This window comes from Camponotus vicinus, unplaced genomic scaffold, assembly GCF_025532165.1.
Source record: "Camponotus vicinus isolate PSW18456_S1 unplaced genomic scaffold, iyCamVici1.0 SCAF_4, whole genome shotgun sequence".
NCBI classification, from domain to species: domain Eukaryota; kingdom Metazoa; phylum Arthropoda; class Insecta; order Hymenoptera; family Formicidae; genus Camponotus; species Camponotus vicinus.
The window spans coordinates 16,543,546-16,563,800 of NW_028141976.1; the positions used below are offsets into that span (position 1 = coordinate 16,543,546).

General features: G+C 32.3%; 3 protein-coding genes across 3 annotated transcripts in view; 2 read left to right on the top strand and 1 right to left on the bottom strand.

The window, feature by feature from the left end:
• Ance-3 (angiotensin-converting enzyme Ance-3) overlaps positions 1–19,889 on the bottom strand; it is a 49,738-nt gene extending 29,849 nt beyond the window's left edge. The window contains exons 1-10 of the mRNA XM_083095837.1: positions 19,653–19,889; positions 16,876–17,103; positions 14,563–14,721; positions 14,370–14,466; positions 13,477–13,620; positions 13,102–13,293; positions 12,808–12,905; positions 12,495–12,664; positions 12,136–12,260; positions 9,976–10,318 (exon numbers count right to left, since the gene is read on the bottom strand). Coding sequence (XP_082951963.1) covers positions 9,976–10,318; positions 12,136–12,260; positions 12,495–12,664; positions 12,808–12,905; positions 13,102–13,293; positions 13,477–13,620; positions 14,370–14,466; positions 14,563–14,721; positions 16,876–17,103; positions 19,653–19,709 — 1,613 coding nt within the window. The 5' untranslated portion in view covers positions 19,710–19,889. The remainder of the gene's footprint in view (positions 1–9,975; positions 10,319–12,135; positions 12,261–12,494; positions 12,665–12,807; positions 12,906–13,101; positions 13,294–13,476; positions 13,621–14,369; positions 14,467–14,562; positions 14,722–16,875; positions 17,104–19,652) is intronic.
• On the top strand, positions 2,639–4,434 carry LOC145969686 (uncharacterized). The gene is made up of 2 exons (XM_083095840.1): positions 2,639–2,711; positions 3,044–4,434. Exons 1-2 carry the CDS (start codon positions 2,700–2,702, stop codon positions 3,419–3,421), a joined length of 390 nt encoding a protein of 129 aa, XP_082951966.1. The 5' UTR covers positions 2,639–2,699; the 3' UTR covers positions 3,422–4,434.
• LOC145969684 (uncharacterized) lies at positions 6,334–8,822 on the top strand. The gene is made up of 2 exons (XM_083095838.1): positions 6,334–6,428; positions 6,805–8,822. Exons 1-2 carry the CDS (start codon positions 6,417–6,419, stop codon positions 8,002–8,004), a joined length of 1,212 nt encoding a protein of 403 aa, XP_082951964.1. The 5' UTR covers positions 6,334–6,416; the 3' UTR covers positions 8,005–8,822.
• Positions 19,890–20,255: the final 366 nt, after the last annotated feature.

Here is a 20,255-nt window from a genome sequence, read left to right on the forward strand (position 1 = left end):
TTTAATCATTAAAGTCTTTCCCAAGTTAATCATTAAAGTCTCTTCTTGTCATCGATTTAATTCCAGTCACTTTCACCGCGTAATTATAGCGAGACGAGGATCGACGGAATGTAATTGATTTCTGCAAAACAACAGTCTTTCAACGACATTGACCGTGAATCTGATTACGGAATGTTCCGCAATACCATAAGATTTCATATAATGTAAGTATATATATATATATATATATATATATATAATTAAAATTTATAAAATCATGAATTGACCTAATTCTTTAGTAAGATATTAATAATTAATAACACTTTTTTTCTTATTTTATAAATTATAAATATAAAAGGCATATCGCGTATAAGTTATAAATATGAAAATATGTAATATCTGAAAAATTAGTACTTCGTAAAAATATACTAAATATATTATATATGCGCATGTATTATAAAAAATACAACTTTCTATTTAATTCGTAATAATCTCAAAGTAGAGAAGTTATAATAATATATAGATTGCTTAGATTTATAATACAAACTAGTTACGAATCTAAACTTTCAAGAATTATCATAAATATATACAGACATATGTCATGTTTACTACAGAAAAGGTACCGTTTTTTTCCATAAAATTTTAATTATTTAAGTACTAGATGTAAATTTTTATAATCGATTATATATAATTTTTTATACTTTTAACTCAATCTCGAAATACATTTATATTCATAAATCAGTATATATACTTTACAATTTTTTGTAAAACAGGTGTGGAATAGAATCCAGTTAATGTACTTATACGCGAAGCAATTACAGACATATCGCTCTTATATCATATTATGGTTTTCTTTATAGCGACTGTAAAATTTACGAAATAAATGATTATATAGTTCATGTAATAAGTATCCAAAGCGACTCATGTTACGATTTCACTTATATTAGATTCTTCCGTGTTGCAAAGATAGGATAGGCGTAATTTACGTATATAATATTCGAGATATTATAATTATATATCAAGATTATGATGAGCAAATAAGCGACACGCCTTTTTACTATATTGTTAATATAGAAAAAATGAAAGCAATAAGATAAAGCGCTTAGCTGAAGCTGTCATTGTCCGAATGACGAAAGTATTTTTTTTCTTCGATTATATCTCCGGGAAGTATCAGAAGAAAGTTTCGAGAAGCGTATAAGTTAAGTGGTGTACAACCGCTGCCAAAGCGGGAAAGTTTTGTGCACCTTCGAGAAGGTAAGATATGTGGAGAGCGTATTTACACCGGTTTCGGTTTCACTAGTGTTACTGATCCGAGAAATTTGATCGAATTATTCAATTTGTTACAAAAAAAAATGACGAGCGATACATATGCGATACATTGTTTGTAACAGAAGAGACCTATGCACATTTCCTATGCATATCAGTGAGTTAATACAATGTTCTACGAGTTATCTAACCACACTTGACTACAAGTGATTATTTAATATATAGAGTATGAAAGACTTAATACACAAATTGTTTATCTAATTTATTAATTTTTCTAATTTTAAATATGATGAATTATAATATTTTTCTAATTTTATTTTTCTCTTATAAATTTATTTATTTATCTTTACCACTATTAGCATATAACTTGCAGAATTTTACGTATCGAAATTTAGCGGAAGATTAAGAAAACTATTATTATCGAAAATTTAATCGATAAAAACAGAAAAAAATAAATAAATTAGTATTTGTTAAAAAATATGATCAAATGATCTGGAAAGATAAAACTCCGTATATACAAAGATTAGTCAGTTTTATGATTCAATAATATAGAAAGTACCCTATTCATAAATCAATCGCTTTCATAAATCAATCGTAAATAACTTTTATCTAGAATTTTTTTGTATAGATTAATGAATTAGAACATGAGTAAATGCGTTTCTCTATCATAGATCAAATAATTTGTCTCTGTAGAAATCTTTGAAATCTTTATTCTTATATTATAATATAAAATATATTTATATATAATATATAATATATAATATATAATATATAATATATAATATATAATATATAATATATAATATATAATATATAATATATAATATATAATATATAATATATAATATATAATATATAATATATAATATATAATATATAATATATAATATATAATATATAATATATAATATATAATATATAATATATAATATATAATATATAATATATAATATATTTATATTATAATATAAAACAGTATAGAAATTTTCTTTGAGTGCATACGAACTATTATTAACATTTCTTTTAAACTAATAAATTTATTGTAATCTATTATTATAAATTAGATATTTTATAAAATAGGTATTAATTTTGATAGCAATAAAACTTAATATAAGCTAAAAATTTATTTCAATTAAAATTTTTTTCATAGAGGTTTTTGTATCTTTCTTTTAGAAGCGACAGTTCTCGCGATTCAAGCTATTTACGCATTTCGCGTTTCATCTCAGCTTTAAAATAGATAGCATGATTTATTCTTTGCGAATAAATTTGCAGCATTTACAGCCTATAAAATAATGATGATCGTTTAAGCGTAGATAATTGTCACGAATAGGTTCTGCAGAGCTATAAAGGTCCAATTGGTTCAACTAGAGAAAGTAGTCTATGATATATAAATAATAATAAGATATCTTTTCGATTGAATTCAGTATAAATTGATCTATCGTAAAAGCGCCATCATGGGACATCAGGTAGATACTTTAGCTTTATATAATTACTAATTTTCCTTGGTAATAACTGTCAACTTTATTCCGTCTAAGTTCGTAAGAGATAAACTTAATTATTTTATATCGAATTTAAATATTTAGAAATTTTTAACTAAAAATATTTCTTTTTTTAATAAAAGTAAACATACTTTACTCAATAAAGGATAAGAATAAATTTAACATTTATTACAAAAAAAAATTAATAATAACGGTATTACCTGATGCCCTCCATGATAATTTGATCAATGATTATTACATTGAAAATTTCTAATATCTAAATATTTTTATAATTCCATATAACATATTTTTTTAAACAGCGGCAGTGTTTTATGGCATTTCTAAGTCTGGGTATCGTTCTTATATCATCAGCTCGCAGAGAGGAACTTGAAAGAGCCGCGGAACTTGCTGTGGAAAAAGCAGCCGAAAGAACAGCCGAAAGGGCAGTGGAGAAGGCCTTCAACAATGGAAATATCACTACAGAATCCAAGATTATCCGTGAGTTCTATTTCAATATCAGAAAAGACCCGCGAAAAGAAAAAGAGTATAATGATTATGACAGATACAATCCAATGAATGATGAAGAAGAATCAGAGGAAGATGTGGGCGATTGGAGTACATATTCAAGATTCGCCCCTGAAAATATGAAAGATAGAAGCTTTCGTGCATGGTCTAGTAAGATCAATTTCAGAAATTAGGAGAAGATTTCCGAGAAACATATAATCCCTTGAGGATATCAGTTGAGATAAATCGAACGAAAAAGTTGTAATTGTGAAGAAAAAATTATCAGTATCTGTGACGTAAAGAAGATCCCGTATCCGATCTATAAACATGTTTCGCACGAGATTAAAGTATCCATGTCACAGCCTTATGCGATAGAGGAAAAGGTACTCTATCGGATGAAAGTCTATATAAATACCCGTCGAAGTACCAAAAAAGCCTTATTACGTCAAGACAAGTTCTTTACAGTGAAGATCAACAATCCCGTATCGTATAAAATTGAAGTACCGGTTACTGCAGCCATGTATTGTCAACAAGTCGATACCTTACAAGATTAAAGCGTCGGTCAAGGTACAGATCGCTTACAAGATCGAGAAGAAAGTAGTGCTACCGATGAAGGTCATCCTTGACTGACTATATCCGGTACCACAGTATCGAAACTATATCCTATAGAAATAACTAGACCGTATCCGATAAAAGTATCTAAACCATATCCAATAAAAATCAAAATATCTGTAAACAAATCATATCTAATAGAGAGACCAGTTCCGGTAGCCGTTAAAGATCCTCGTATACTATGAAAAAATCTGTGCCGATAGAAATAATAAAATCTTATTCTGTTCCAATCAAAATATTTGTCCCCTGGACAAATCTTACGATATACAGAGATATACAAAACGAGGCAGAATTCTTGGTCTTTTAAAAAAGCCCTTTTTTTATATCGTATAACTACTGTCTTCTATTAAACTTGGTTGGAAGAATTAAAATGATACTAAGAAAAAGGAAAATCTGGTAGAAAGCGAAAACGCCGACAATGAATGACAGCGATTACAATGATTAGATCACGACTCATTCAAGCTGCAGATATTTATATTATATGCTAAAGAATTTATTATTTTAATACTGTTGTAAGAGAGCAACGTATTGATTTTCATTATAATTAATAGCTTTATGTATAAAGGATATACACAAGTATATAGTGTACATAAAATTGCGCAACATATGAAATTTTCTATTAGTATAATCATTGATGTATGAATAATTGATTTTCCCAAACAACTTATGTATGAATAAAGTGAAAGAAATGAAATATATAATTGGAATTATGTTCTTATTTATCACTTCCTTATTTGCACTTGCTCGGAAAAAAAAATCTGAAACTGTGGTAATAAAAGTGTTTTTGTCATGAAATGTATATTGAATTTTGCTTTTCTTGTTAATAGCGTAATCTGAGAAAATAAAATGATCCCTTGCTTTACTTTAACATAATTTAAATGAAGGAATTACATAAATTTTGTGGTATATATGTAGCCTCTATTAATCAATGAAATTGATTGTGTGTCAGTATCATTAAGAATATTTAAAAATTATAAATTTGAATTCTAATCTTTTAGCCGACTTATTTAAGCATACACTCTCTTTTCTCTTTCAGCAATATTAGTTTCGCTTACTACTTTTTATTTTTTTCGCTATATAGTTTTATTAGAATGTAACTCACAGATGTATTCATCTTTATTTAAATTAATAATTAAGGATTAAGATTTCGAGCAAAAATTCTAATAAAGTGAAAAGTTATATTCTATATAAATATATTTTCAGTGTTTTAATCGAACATTTTTTTTACGAAAAAATTATTAAGAGAAATTGTCATGTGTTTGAATCCAATTTAGATATTCTTTATATTTCTATTTTTCACTTTTAAATAATTAGAATAATATTAAATTATATTTATTAATTAAAAACTTTTCCTTTCTCTATTTTCTTATTAGTATACATAAGCAATAATTTTTTACGTATATTTTTTAATTATGACGAATAATTAAAAACTCTCTACATATTCGAAATTCAATCACAACTACGCTCGTCACAGAATGTTAAATATTATTCTTGGCTACGATTTTCTCGCATTGTTTGTTTAAGAATCTAGTATTTCTTATTCCAAGCAAGTCGTAAAAATCGGAGATTACCGTACAACGCACCTAGTAAACGGCACATTATAATGCGGTCGATCTCACATCAGCATTCTAGAATTTATATCTTCTTTTTGTACACATTGCGTCGTCTCTCTCTCTCTTTCTCCTCTCTTGTCCACAACTTTTTCTCTCTTTCTTCCTAGCTCTTCCTCTCGCTCTCTCCCTCAGAGAGCTGGAGAGACCGTTAGGTGTCTATCGTCTCGGCTGAGAGAACTCGTATGAAGCCTGCTGCAATCGCTGCCGCGTCTTGTTCGTCCTTCTGTGGGGACCGGATATAGAGAGGGAGAGTCCTGCCGGACAGCGATATACGGGCGAGAAACTTCCACGAGATGTAAAACGGCGGAAGGAGGAAGAGGGAGGTTGCAAAGAGAAGGGAGATGACAGTAGGGGAGGAATGGAAACGTATCCAATGGCGTAGGTGAACAAGACTAAAAAGAATCGATCATTACGTGTAAAATTTAACAGAAGAGCATAAAACAATTAATACTCTTTATCTCAAATCTTAGAATATTTTCTTTGCAGACATTAATTCTTTTGGCAGAAGATTATCTCATTCATAGTATATATTTTACAATTAGCCGTTATAAAACTGTCCATCTATTTTTAACCATTTCCTTAAATTTCGAATATCCATTTGTTCCAAATGAATAATAGTCATGAAACATCTTTTTTTACGACACATATTTTCTATATCACATATTCTCTTGAATTTTTGAATATCATCGTTGTAACTTCCGGTATTCAATTTTCCACGGTTGCTACACCGTTAGACACGATTATGGAAGCACCGACTGTGTGTCTAGAATTCATAAAAAAAAAAATACCATAACGCTAAGTACGTCGGGCGAACGCCAGACGTGTGTTTCACTTTTCCGCGAGAGCGCAGAGGGGCTCGCTTAATACGCGTTGGGGGAAAGCGGACTATAAAGACGGTGGTACCTTGGGGGGAAGCATCCAGTAAAGTCTGGACTTTAACTAAATCGTGAGAGACCTGGTAGACATGAGAATTTTGGTAAGTCACACCGGGTGGAATTAGCTTCCATTAATTATGCAAATTAAATCGTCTTAGCTCTTTTGCATCACCTTTTTAAACTTAAGGTTTCATTTAAAATAAATATGACGATAGTTGTGCGATTTTTTAAAATCAAATTAATCGCAAATAAAATTTATCGATATATTTCTTCTTGATGTCAATCGTAACAAAGGCGATAAAGTTCACGATCAAAGAACAAAAATTTATCGAAAGGCCCAGTGTTTTATATATATTATCTCTGACATATATTATTCAAAACATATTTACGATTATATCTAGCGCATAAAAAGTATTTTTTCATCCAAAAGACAGTATTGAAGCGATATAATCGATACAGCATTTCTATCGATTACAGTTTCTCGCGCTATTAGCGGGGCTGCTGGCCTTGGTCGTGTGCGAGGAGAAACAGATTGCGACTAAGAAGATTGAGTCAAGCGAAAATGCTGAGGGCACGGAGAAGAAACAGGAGAAGCGCGGGTTGAGTCACATCGAGGGAGGTTTCGGGGGACATGAAGAGGGCGGTTATGGCGGTGGCGATTACGGTGGTGGCGATTACGGCGGCGGAGGCGGTTTCGAGGGTGGTCACGACATTGGCGGTGGTGATAGCGGCGGTCATGATATCGGCGGTGGAGATGGTGGATACGGCGGTGGATACGGTGGTGGATACGGTGGTGGATACGGCGGAGGCGGAGGCGGAGGCGGAGGCGATGACGGCGGCAAGATCAAACAGATCACGATCGTGAAGACCGAAAAGGTACCCTATCCGGTTGAGAAGAAGGTTCATTATCCAGTGGAGAAGGAAGTACCGTATCCCGTTAAAGTACCAGTACCACAGCCGTATCCCATCGAGAAGAAGATACCGGTCCCGGTAAAGGTATTCGTCAAGGTACCGATTCATGTACCGCAACCGTATCCTGTCGAAAAGAAGGTACCCTATCCAGTACACATACCGGTGGAGAGACCAGTACCCTACAAAGTATACGTGCCCCAGCCGTATCCGGTCGAGAAGAAAGTACCGTATCCGGTAAAGGTACCAGTGCCTCAGCCATTCCCGGTGGAAAAGCCCGTACCATACACCGTAAAGGTCCCAGTACACGTGCCGCAACCCTTCCCCGTGGAGAAGCCGGTACCGTACCCGGTGACAGTGCCCGTCGAGCGACCTTATCCGGTACACATAGCTAAGCCGTATCCAGTCCCCGTCGAGAAGCCGGTACCCTATCCGGTAGAAAAGAAGGTACCCTATCCGGTTAAAGTGCCCGTAGAGCGACCGGTGGCTGTACCTGTAGAAAAGCCTGTGCCCGTTCATGTTAAGGTACCGGTACCGGCGCCGTATCCCGTGGAGAAACCGGTACCCGTCCCGGTCGAGAAACCTGTGCCCTACGCCGTAAAAGTGCCTGTCGAACGACCCGTGCCGGTTCACGTAACGAAGCATGTCCCTGTGACGGTACCCAAAGCGGTACCGTATCCCGTAAAAGTGCCGGTGCCGGTACCAGTGCACGACCACGGTTCTTCCGGGGGTGAAGAATACAGCTACGGGGGACACTCGGGATATTAGTATTAAAAGCGTGACAGTGGAGGATTTTTCGCTCGTTTCAGAGAAAAATTAATGTATGGTAGAGGGAAAAAGAAACATGTTATAATATAAATAGCTGTCATTGAGAATCTGTTAACTCAACTGATCAATATCATAATTAAAAATGTACATATAGTGTATATATTTGAAATTAGATCATTAGTAAGTTAATTCGTAAGAAAAAAAAAATTCTCCACTGCATCACGAGCGGACGTATTGGCACCTGCTACGGAATACATCTCGATAATATTTTTTCTATCAAAATTTGTCAACGCATTGTGTCGAAGAGAAAATAATTGTAGGAAATAATGATGATCTTCTTAACATGTTTAACGGCTGATTTTTCACTCGAAAGCGCTAACGAAGCGTTTTCTTTGCCTGACAAGTACTTCGTTCGAATGCGAATTCGCGGGCGAAGGAAACGCGATGTATTTATTTTATTAATTTAGCAGTGTCGTCCACTCGGCGGGAATCTCCCGGCGAGGGAAATGAGTTTGCAGAACAGTCGTTTTGCGTCGCGAAAGATGATTCCACGGGTGCCACGAGTCCGCGTAGACAGCGCTAACGATTTCCTTAGATATATTATCGACACTTAAATATGAACGCATGTTCTATTATGTGTTTCTCTTTCGACGTTCGTAACATGTAATATACGTCTTTTATGTTGTACCATGTCTTTCGCTTCTTTTTAATAAAACCAAAGAGCAAAACGACACAGTCTTGAAGAAAAAATTCATTCTATTGCCATATTCTACAAGAAGCCTGAAGAACTAACTTGCGCTTATCTTTATATGCATGTCCTTCCTCAATAAACTTCACAAATGCAATTTACGACTCTTGCAAAATCTACTATTCCTTTCTTATGAGAAAGTTATGTATTCAAACCGAAACAAAGATCAATCTAGATATGTTAATTTTTTTGATGATCGAAAAGCCGACCGATAAAGGTCATTATACGTTACGAGGTAGAATTTTCCGTGTGCATTTTTCCCATCGGCATCAATATCCTTGAACTTCGTGCAGCGTGACGAATCGTTTATCTTCGATCGCGCTCCACGCAAACGATATCTGTTTGCGATGGTAGTATTATAGGATTTCTTGTTCCGGCAGAGAATAAGAAAAAGTAGAGCTGGCGAAAGTTTCTTCGCTTCTCGCGATTTCGGCCGGAGTTATACCCGGAAAATTCACCCGATAATTAGTACCGCAAAAGATCCTATGCGTAATTAATCTCGTACGGTCGATGAAATTGGAACTTTCCTTTATCTAGCATGACTAACGAAGAAAAGTGCGTATACGTAATACTTCCGATTCGATAATATCAGCGTCTTGTTCTGTCTCGCGATCTATCATTTGGCATGTGGTTCTCAGGCATTAAATCTAATTCAAACATCATCATTCTAGCTGCAACGCGTAACGATAATCGGAGAAAGGGTTTCCCATCTCTCTTTCTCCTCATCTGCCAATGTGTAAATCATAAGAGGAGGCGCACGAGATCGCGAATCGAAAGTGAAATCGTTGATCTCGTGCATAAGACACTCAGGCGCGGAAAATTGTTCGCAAACGAGATATGGGCGTGTTGAAAACTTTATGTACGAAAGTACTTTACGTGCATTAGCAGATATTATTTTATCTTTATCTCATCAATGAGATAAACTTATTGAAATAATAATATATCCTGTAGAATGTATATAGTAAGTTATATTCAGGATATCAAATAGTATGATTGCGAAAATACTGCTTTTCCTGTTATTATTATCAAATTTTTCCCACATATCTAATCTTAATTAAAATAATTACTCATAATTACTGAGATCGTTAAGAAAAATAAAAAATTAATACGTTAGCAAGTAATAATTTTTACGTCTACGCAAAACAATCGATTATTATGAGAAAACTCATATTAAATAAAGCAAAAACATGCATGAGAAATGAAATGGAAACAGCGACACTTACCTTATGTACGGGATGTTGGCCGGGATGTGATACTTCGCACCTGGATCAAAATCGTCCTCGGATCTCAGTACCGGCGGTTTTGTCCCCGCGTATTGTTCCATCAGTCTATGCCAGTGACAATTGTATTCTTCCCTGTTGATGTAACCGCGAGCAACATCCCATCGCCATCTGTCCATCGTGATACTGAAAGGTAGCATCACGAGTTTTTCCATTGCCAACGAAAAGAGGTAGTTGATATCCGCGGATCGTTCATCGATGAATTTGTTCGCTAGACCCAGAGTTTGCAGATGACGCGGTGTCGCGACGCTCAAAGCGACAGTCTCGCCGATCGCTTCGTGAAATCCTGATAATTATATAATTAATACAATTACTTATGATATAATAAGATAACGATTAAATAAAAAAATTGGCAAAAATCATAATTTGCTTTCTTCAAGAGATTATTAGAAAACAATATAATTATTTTAATGTGAATTTATAATAATCAATTAACGTTAGTTATGAGTTTATTTCATAATGAATTTTATCGCAATCTTTCAATTGTGAGATAAAAAATAATTTCTTAATGTACGAATTACAATTATTTGGGACTTTTCTTTATGATTTAATATCTTGAAGTGTTGGAGCGTTATTCTTTTAAGAACATTTGTAAACGCTTTACAAGAGTTCGGATGTTTGATAATCGAACGTCACGGTGAAAGTCGACATCAGATGAAACAGATGGCTTGTCGCTGAGTTCCGTCTATGATTATTGCAAAGTTTCTCGAGGTTCTCCGGTCTACGCAGATAGTTAGATCGGTGGCTTTTTTGCGCACGATATGATTTAACGCTAACCAGGATGTAATTAGTAGTTTGAACCAATAATTCGAGCGTGGTAGATGATGTTGATTATTTCTCTTTGAATCACATTTCCTTATGCAAATTGTACTTAGCACTCGAAAGTGTAATTAAAACAATTTCATAACTCGAAGTTAGCATTAATTGGCCACTAAGTAAGTGGGAAATATAGATGAAAAGAAAGATAATGCAATATATATAATATACAAAAATAATTGTATAAAAGTAATAATGGTATATATTGAGGTAAGATAAAATTTACATCCTGGATAGAAATTGTTTACGTGCAGATAAATAAAATTCGTTTGAACCTACATCATAATTTTAAAATAATTCTAGATCATAATAACGCGGATTCCGGTGGAAGCGATAATGCGTCTTCGCGAGAGAGATCGAGGCATTGCTTGCAAATTTTATGCGAAATCGATCGGCAAGGCCACCTCTGTGAAGTTGTTCTCGTTCGAAAACAATCCGTGTTCCGGTATAAGGCGAATGACCGGGTCTGGCCGACCGGCCGGCCATTGCGACGGTGAAAGCGCGATTGCACTGTAATAAAAATATTTTAACATCCGACGCCAATGTACGCGAGTAACATCTACTCGCCTATTCGCGAGTAGTGTAATGCGCAGCATACACCTCGAGCGTATCGCTCTCGCTCTCGCTTTCGCGCTATTAGTTGTAAAAGTACACAAGTTGGCCGTGCCTTCCGGAAGTCGGGCCAGAAACGAACGATGTATTTACGTAATGCGTGTCGTCTGTCCGATGTTGTATGCCATCATCGCTCCAGCTATTTCCATCTTATTATTCTAGTCCGTCGCTCGGAATTTTTCTTCCTGATGTAATTTTTCATTATCGCATTCGTGTATTGTGATAAACATCAGCGACATTAACAATAGACGTATGCATATTGTGCGCGTTTTATAAAACCGCATTAATATAGCTTCATGACGTAACGCTAGAGCATTTATTTAACGTTCATTTATTTATTGTGAAAAATAATGTATAATTTTATTTTTGCATTTATTTTGATGATTATTTCGTTGCAAAAAGATTTGTTTTCTATTATGTGACTTGTTTTATTCTTTATTTTATCCATTTTTCTTAATTATTTAATTTTTTTCGTAACTTTTTAATTTTATATTAAAATTTATAATAATAATATTAAAAATAAAGAGTTAAAATTTAAATTATATTATCTTGTGAATTTAAATTTAAATTTATACAATATATATTTTGTGCATCCTGATTGTATTTTTTAAATATCCTAATTCTTATAGAAAATACGCAGATAATATTCAAAAAATTCTAGATGTATTTTTATACCTGGATTAGCGCCATCACGAAATTCCCGAGGTAGACCGCTATACCGTAAGAAATACTGAATGTGTGCCATCTCATGATGTAGAGTTATCAGATCCTTCATTGTCACTTTTGTACACATCTTAATCCTAAATATATATACAAATATATTAAATCATGTAATCCTAAATATATACAAAAGAAATATTAAAAATTTTTATTTCCTTGCATTTTATAAATAATATTAAAATATAAGTTTAATATTTGTTTATAAAATTTTAAGATGCTTTCAAAAGATTTTTTTTATATTGTTATTAGATGGTATATTAAATAATGACAATTGTCTATATATTATACATGTATATATTGATAAGTGAATTTACCTGTAATCTAAACGATTGCAAAAGTCCCACGCAGAGGCTTGACAGATTAGTGGACGGTCGCCTGGGTCAGCGATTATACTTCCGGCCCAAAATTCCGGTGGCATAGCACTCAAGTTCAAGGACAGATAAAATTCCTCGGCTACTCGAATCATGTCAATTGGTGTGTAGCCCTATTCCGTTATAATATTCAATGATCAAAATTAATTATACATTTAATAATTATCAATGTTGATTGTATATACGCAGTGTATAATAACACATGTATGCTATAAAATATTAATTACAAAATTAGAAAAGTGTAGGAAGATCTTACTTGAGCTTGCATTTCTGGCGTGACATCAGGATATGTCTTTCCAGGATACGGTAAGGTAACATCTAAAAGATTGCTCCAAGATTGTGCCCATATATTACCTGTAATGAAAATAATGATATAATTACATAACAATAAATAATATTTACATATAAAAAGTTTATTATATTTAGATAGTTTATAATATTTAAAAATTATTGGTATATTTATTGTTACTTGGCATTATTTATAGAAATAATTATACTTGAGTTATATATATGATATTATACATATAGTAATGCATAACATTATTTTTACCAAGGATATGAGATGGAAGAGGAGCATGTCCGCCGATTTTTTCAGGACCGTAAAGTTCTCTCAACTTTCTGCGAATATAAGCGTGCAATTCTTCGTAAAGTGGACGTATCATTTCCCAAACCCCGTCAATATCTTGTTGAAAATTGAGAGATTCATAAGGGAACATCCAGTATTCAGCAGCATCCGTAAAATCTATAAAAATAATAATATAAGCACTTATAATATTCGTGATATATAATCAATGCCATTATTATTTAATGCGTAATTTAATTAAAATATATGATATTTGAATCATTTCTTGAACAGTTTTAGTACCGCCACTTTTATTTAATGCATCGTATTTTTATGTTGACTTCGAATTAACATTAAACTTACTGTTCAATCTTGCAGCATCATTGTTCAGCGTAATCAGTTGTTGATATAGATCCTTAATCGGTGTACCGCTTCGTCTTCTCCATTCAGTCCAGACGTATTGCAATTCATCCCAGTCTCGACTCTTTGCCATAATTTGCGATATATCTGTAATAAAAGAAAAATATAGTCAATGTTAAAGTTTATATTTTTTTACGTTGCTATCTTGTTCGAAATTTTCAGAGATTGTCAAGTATCTTTCCGGTGTTCATGTTTTAGTGTCTGCGGAAAAACTGACCGTTCTTTCTCTTGTCTTGAGATACATAACAGATTTAAATTGGTGTATTTTAGCAAGAATATTACTAGACATAAGCAACCGAGACGTAACATTCATTTGTCAGAAAATCATGAGCCGGATCGTAAATTTCTGGATCGAGTCGCGTAAACTTACTTATCCTTTTTCGCTCAAAACCCAGATACCTTTTCCGATGCAGCTAATCATCACTTCGCGGCAGATGCGAATTTAATTAAATTCCTATAATAAACAGTATTTAATTGCGTAGCGTATTTACTTAATTAATTAATTATTCGCTTTCTACACGTGCACGCTCTACTATGTCTCGGAATGATTATTTATTTCGTGTCTAAATGAGCGTGCCTACGAATTTACATTGTAAAAATAATAGACAATTAGGAGCGCATATAGCGGCATAGAAGTTTTTATAAATTAACGGAAAAGGAGGGACTCCCTCGGCGAACGCGAGTGCGCGTGACGTATTCTATTTCTTCACACTTTCATGCGCATTTTGGACTTACGTAAACTCTCCTGCGAAGTTTCGCCGCGACGAACTATGTGTACGAACGCGGTGGTATCATATGGAATCGATTGTTATTTAGCGTAATCTGTGGTATATTACCTGGATATAAACGTAATCCACATCGGAAGGGATCGTTGTAAGCACATATGGTGGCCCCATTATAAACCGCAAGCATATCATTGATTAAGCGATTGTACTGTAAAAAAATAATTGTTTGCAATACATAAGGTGTGTGTTTATTATTAAGTAAGCAATATTACGGCTCAGCTATTTGAATAAAATTAACATTTACCCTGTCTAATTGATCAGGTGGTAGTGCCGAAGGACCGACGACGAATAAATAACGAAGCCGTCGTCTAATTATGGGATCCTGAATAGAATTTATGTCAATTCTGGAAATCAGAAGCCAAGCTTGATATTGGAAATCCGCATATAACCTTTGTGCATCCAGCTGAAAATGTAATGTAAAATTAATATGCATTAGAAATAATTCTTATGTAAGAATAAAAATTTTTCTATATAATATTTATACATATAAAAAAAAACATGTGTAAATAAATTATACTAATTATTTCTAAATGATAAAAAAATTGTATTGTTATCATACTAAATTTCTCACATAATTTTCTATATAATATTTATAATATACATATAAAAAGAAACATATATAAATAAATTACACTAATTATTTTAAAAAATTATGTATTGTTATTATACTAAATCATCATACTAAATTAAAAATTTCTCACATAATTTTCTCACATAATTTCTCATATAATTATAAAGTAACAGACAATTTAGAAAAAGTAGTCATTGTGTAATTGTTTCAATAATTACATGACATAAGAAAATCTGTCTATAACTGATAAAGAAACGCAATTGCAATAAACCGCAAAACTTTGTGAAGTGCAAGTGAACGACGATTTTACCGTTAGAGATAAAGCCGGCATAGATAAAATATATCTATTTGTGCCTTTTCGTGACAGTAACCTGTTTTCAGAAAAATGTGACTAAGAAAGTGAAATTGCATTTGAGTCCTTCTATATTTAAACGCAATTATAGTGCAAATATTATATATATATATATATATATATATATATATATATATATATATATATGTATATATATCAAGATTTTGATTATTAATTATTGTCTTAAGAGTTAAATATGTACTTATGTACATTTATTATAAAAAATCGAAAGATAATGGCTACATAATATGTAAATGCAAAATCCAATTATACAATATTTTTAAATAGCACGTTAACATTCATTTATAAGAAAAACTTAGGCAAAAAATGTTATGCTACATGCGCGATAAAATATTCTTATTACCATTAAAATAATTCACGTTTGTGTGTGTGTGTGTGTGTGTGTGTGTGTGTGTGTACAATGTATTGTGTGTGTGTGTGTGTGTATATATATATATGTATAAACTTATAAAAAATAAATACTTAACGCGGTTTATATAATTGCGTAAAATTTAATCAGTTAAAAGATAACTTCAGTGATTGATACTTCCCATGCGATAATGAGCAAGACGATGATTCGTACATGGAAGTTTTCAGTCACGGAAAAGGAAAACATCTTGATTATGTTAATGTCACGCGACGCAAGCTTGATGGAGTTTCGCATTGAAAAGTACAAAATTCCCGTTCCCCAGCGATACGAGACGGCTGGGTAATTGCAAAATCGTTCAGAACGACTATCACGACAATGCCATCGCCTGGGAAGATTTCCCGCGGAGGCGTTCGGCCTTTTGCGGACAATACAAACGGTCTTGTGTCAGGGAAAATTGTGATCGCGATGTGCCTACAAAATAGCGTCAGTGCTTCGTCAACCGATGGACAAGTCAATGTATGCAAGCATCACGAAGAATCACACAGGAGGAGGTCGAGGTCCCATTGAAGATGTTTCATAGGATGGATGGGAAACTTATACGATTGTACGTGACTCATTTTCCATGATTATCATTGTATTTCGTTTTGGTGTTGAAAGCTTAACGCCTTTCTAAACTTTTACCTTTGTAATTGCATATTTTACGATAATAATTTCAATCTAATGTATCTTTTATTTCAACAATGAATATTAGAATACAAGATTTTTTATTTTTATACTTAAAAGGCACATTTGTTTTCTAAACTTTAACTTCTAATTGTAAATATGGATCATTGCTCTTTTAAAACAAGAGAAATCTATTTTCTTGGAGATTTATTAAAATATTATTTTTAAATTTTATTTGTTTGGTTAACACAAAATATAATTTTTTTTAATAATTTTGTTGCATCACCGACGGATTTGTATTACATTGTAAGATAGCCTAAATTACAAATACAGGCTATAGATACATGCGGGTTCCACTGCCGAAAAGAAAGTTTCGAAATTTGTTAGCCTGATTAATGAAAGAGTTAAGTATCAGAAACTACGCGGTACGATAAAGTGATTAGTTACTTAAAGAAAGTGATATTATTTATGTAATTACTTAAAAAATAAACTCCTTACTTAAGGAATAGTAAATAAATGATAAGAGACAATAAAGAAGACATAATCAATAAAAAAGTAATACTTCTTAAAATAGATTTAACTGTCTTAGAATTAGTCTTACCGCTTGCAGCTGTGTATATTCATTGACATTGGTTTCGTACGCCCACTGAGCTATTACGTTGGCGCTGCATCTCTCTGCACCGAGGAAATCTAATCTAGCTATGATATTTCGGTAATCTACTTCATTGGAAGGAAGTTGACGGCCAACATTGTCGTCCCTGTATGGCGGCAAGTCCAATTGACCGAAAATTGCCGGCACCAGACAAAGTATGAACGCTGTCCATCTTATCTATATCACATTATACATATTTTTGTATTAATTACAAATTCTAAACAAAAGCCAACAAAGTTATATAAATAGCAAATTGTGATCCAATTAATTTTAAATTAATAAAGGAGTAATTAGATTAAATTAGATAATCTTACACACACACACAGACACACACACACACACGTCTACTGTTGAATTGTATATATAAAATATTTTTCTAAAAAATTACATTTTTATTTTAATTGAATTTTTTACAAACTTTATATCTAATTTTACGTTAATAAATGTTTTACTTATTATTTTATTTCTGTGGCTCTTATGTGTCAATCTCGATTTAATTTTTAATTATTTGAGCCAAATTCCAAATTATTAAATTTTATTTCTATTTATATCATTATTGATTATATTATTATTTATAGTATTATTGAGTCTAGCATACAATCTTTCTCTTTAATATTCTTATAATCAAGATTTAAATGAAGATTACCAATGCAAATAATATATTTAAAAAATGATCGATATTAACATTGACTCATAAACGTAAAGTCACTTGAAGTTCTTAAGCTACCGTTAGAGTCAACTACCCTTAGGTCGTCAGCTACCCTTGGGTCAACTACCTTTTTTCTAGAATCGATAAAATTGATATTTCCAAGGTTGCAAATGGAGTATAATTAAGTAAGTGAATTTCACTTATGTCCATCGTCTTTTGCCTGTTTGCTCGAAATTATTTAAGTTAGTCATATAAGTGTAATAAATTTTTTATTTAATTTTCATTCCAGTGCTTTGTGTAACATATATATAGAAAAAAAATTCTCCATGATAAGTCTTCTTAAGCTTTTGTGTGTCAGAAGTCTCATAATGATGTTATGAGTTTTCATTTTTATGTTTTATTCTTTACAATTATGATATTTCCATAATTACTCTATAATGCATAAATAAAGTTTGAATAATTTTAAGATAGTCGAATGTATATTATTTAAAATTGAAAACTATCAGTAACAAAGAAACAAAAAAAAGTTTTATCAAGTGTTTCGAAAGCCATTTTAACAATTGTGTCAAAAATTCAAATCGTCAAAATCATTATAAGAATGCAATATAATGACTTGTATAGTATTGAATTCAGCTTTCTGTTGCAATATAATAATTATAAACGATTTGCAAAATGATGAACCTTACATCATGGATTAGCGTGTCAGAAACTACCACGAAAATTATTATGGAACATGTCTTACGAATTAATATAGGAACCTCATTGTTTCTTTAAATCACGCTATGACATTATGAGGAAAGCATTTACGCGCAATTCATTTGTTGGTCTCACGGTCACGTGTTACGTCTTCGCGTTACGTACTTCCTTCCAGCATGAAAGGTACCTGCTTATCCACAGTAGTAGGTCATTTGCGATTGATCGAGATGCAATGACCTTGATTCCATTTTCTCATTGAAGAATATATATTTCATATTCTTATTCTTTAACTTGCAATTAATTATATAACATTTAAGATTTTGTGTTCTTTTGCATTTTGTGTTCTAAAGCACATTTTAATATTATTTGTGCAAATGAATGATCTATATAATATTTTGATTATTATTAACGTGTTTAAAGTTCATATATGTATAATATAAATAATTCGAGAGTATATTTATATGAAAATTAAAATGAGTTTTTAATACTGTGTATTTTATAGATTTCAATATTCGTGCATTAGAATCCAATAGATGGAGATAATTTAAGAATCGAAGCATTTATGTGAACAATATTATCTATTTTATAAACATTTTGTGCAAAATTTATTTGATTTTGCAAATATAGTGATCCTCTTGATACAAGAGAATATATTATCACACTATTTAATTCAAATATAAAATAACTAACCTAAATTAATTATCCTTATTTAACTACTACTAAAATCAAAGCTTATTTAAAATTTCTTAAATAATATTAACAATCATTATCTCACTTTTAATTAATTACAAATTTTAAAATCTTTCTTTTTTTATATAAATTTGGGGAAAATAAGAAAATATGTGTGTATCTGCATCAATTAAATTTTAAATATTAATTATATAAATAGATACTATGTGCAAAATAGAAATTTGATATGTACTGTATAAATAATTATGGATTAAATTGCATGTTTACACTATAATTAGTATCTGATTATTCTTATAATATATTCTCAATTTTACTATGTGAAAAGTGTTGACACAGTTTTTAACATTAGATTCGTTTATCTTCTCACTATTAAGTGTGTTAATTTACTTAATCACGCGTTCATTTCGTAAATTAGATTAGACATCCACCATATTTCTTTCAACATTAGAAGAAGCACACTTATTATTTTGATGCAGCATCTTTGTATCATTTACATTTCTAATTTTTTATCGGAGTCTTCAAACTTGACGATTTATTATTAATTAGAATTGTGCAACTTTCCAAGATAAAAATTCAAAACTATTTATTCTATAAATCTTCCATTAGAATAAGATGGATAGCAATTGCTGAACCTCTTTTAGTGTTAAAATTTGTATCACTATGGAAAATAGCCACATTGATGAAGACTTACGAAGCTTGCGCTAACGCAGTTTAACAGCTTCCCCGTCTCACTAAAGGTAAACTCCATGTGTTTTAAAAATAGAATTGATTTTGATCCTTGATAATGATCATTTACAACTGCCGACCGATTGCACGCAACGACGTCGCCGTCGTCGTCGTCGTATAAAATTTTGTTCCACCGATCGAGCACGACTAACAAGAGTGATGATTTCGTTCTGCCGACACTAAAAGCCTCGTGGCCGACGTCAAGTGTACATTTATCCCTACGAAGCTGTTCGAACGCGACCACGGGGAGGTCATCCGTAGCGAAAGAAGTGGGGAATTCGCATATACCTTATTCGTGTCGTTAGTTTGTCGCTGCTGCTCAAACGGATAGTCGTGGGAGTAAGTGGAAGTAACCGAGGACGAAGAGGAAGACGAAGAGTTGCGTTCTATGACATCTGACGTGCGAAAAGAACAAGAAGGAAGAAAGAAGCGATGTTTGAATAAGCAATAAGGCAGACACACCTGCAGATGCAGAAGAAAATACAGATTAATTGTAAAACTAAAAAAAGTGTTTAAAAATGGAGTAACGAATTTTTCTTAGATTTCTAAAATTTTTTTCGGCATATTT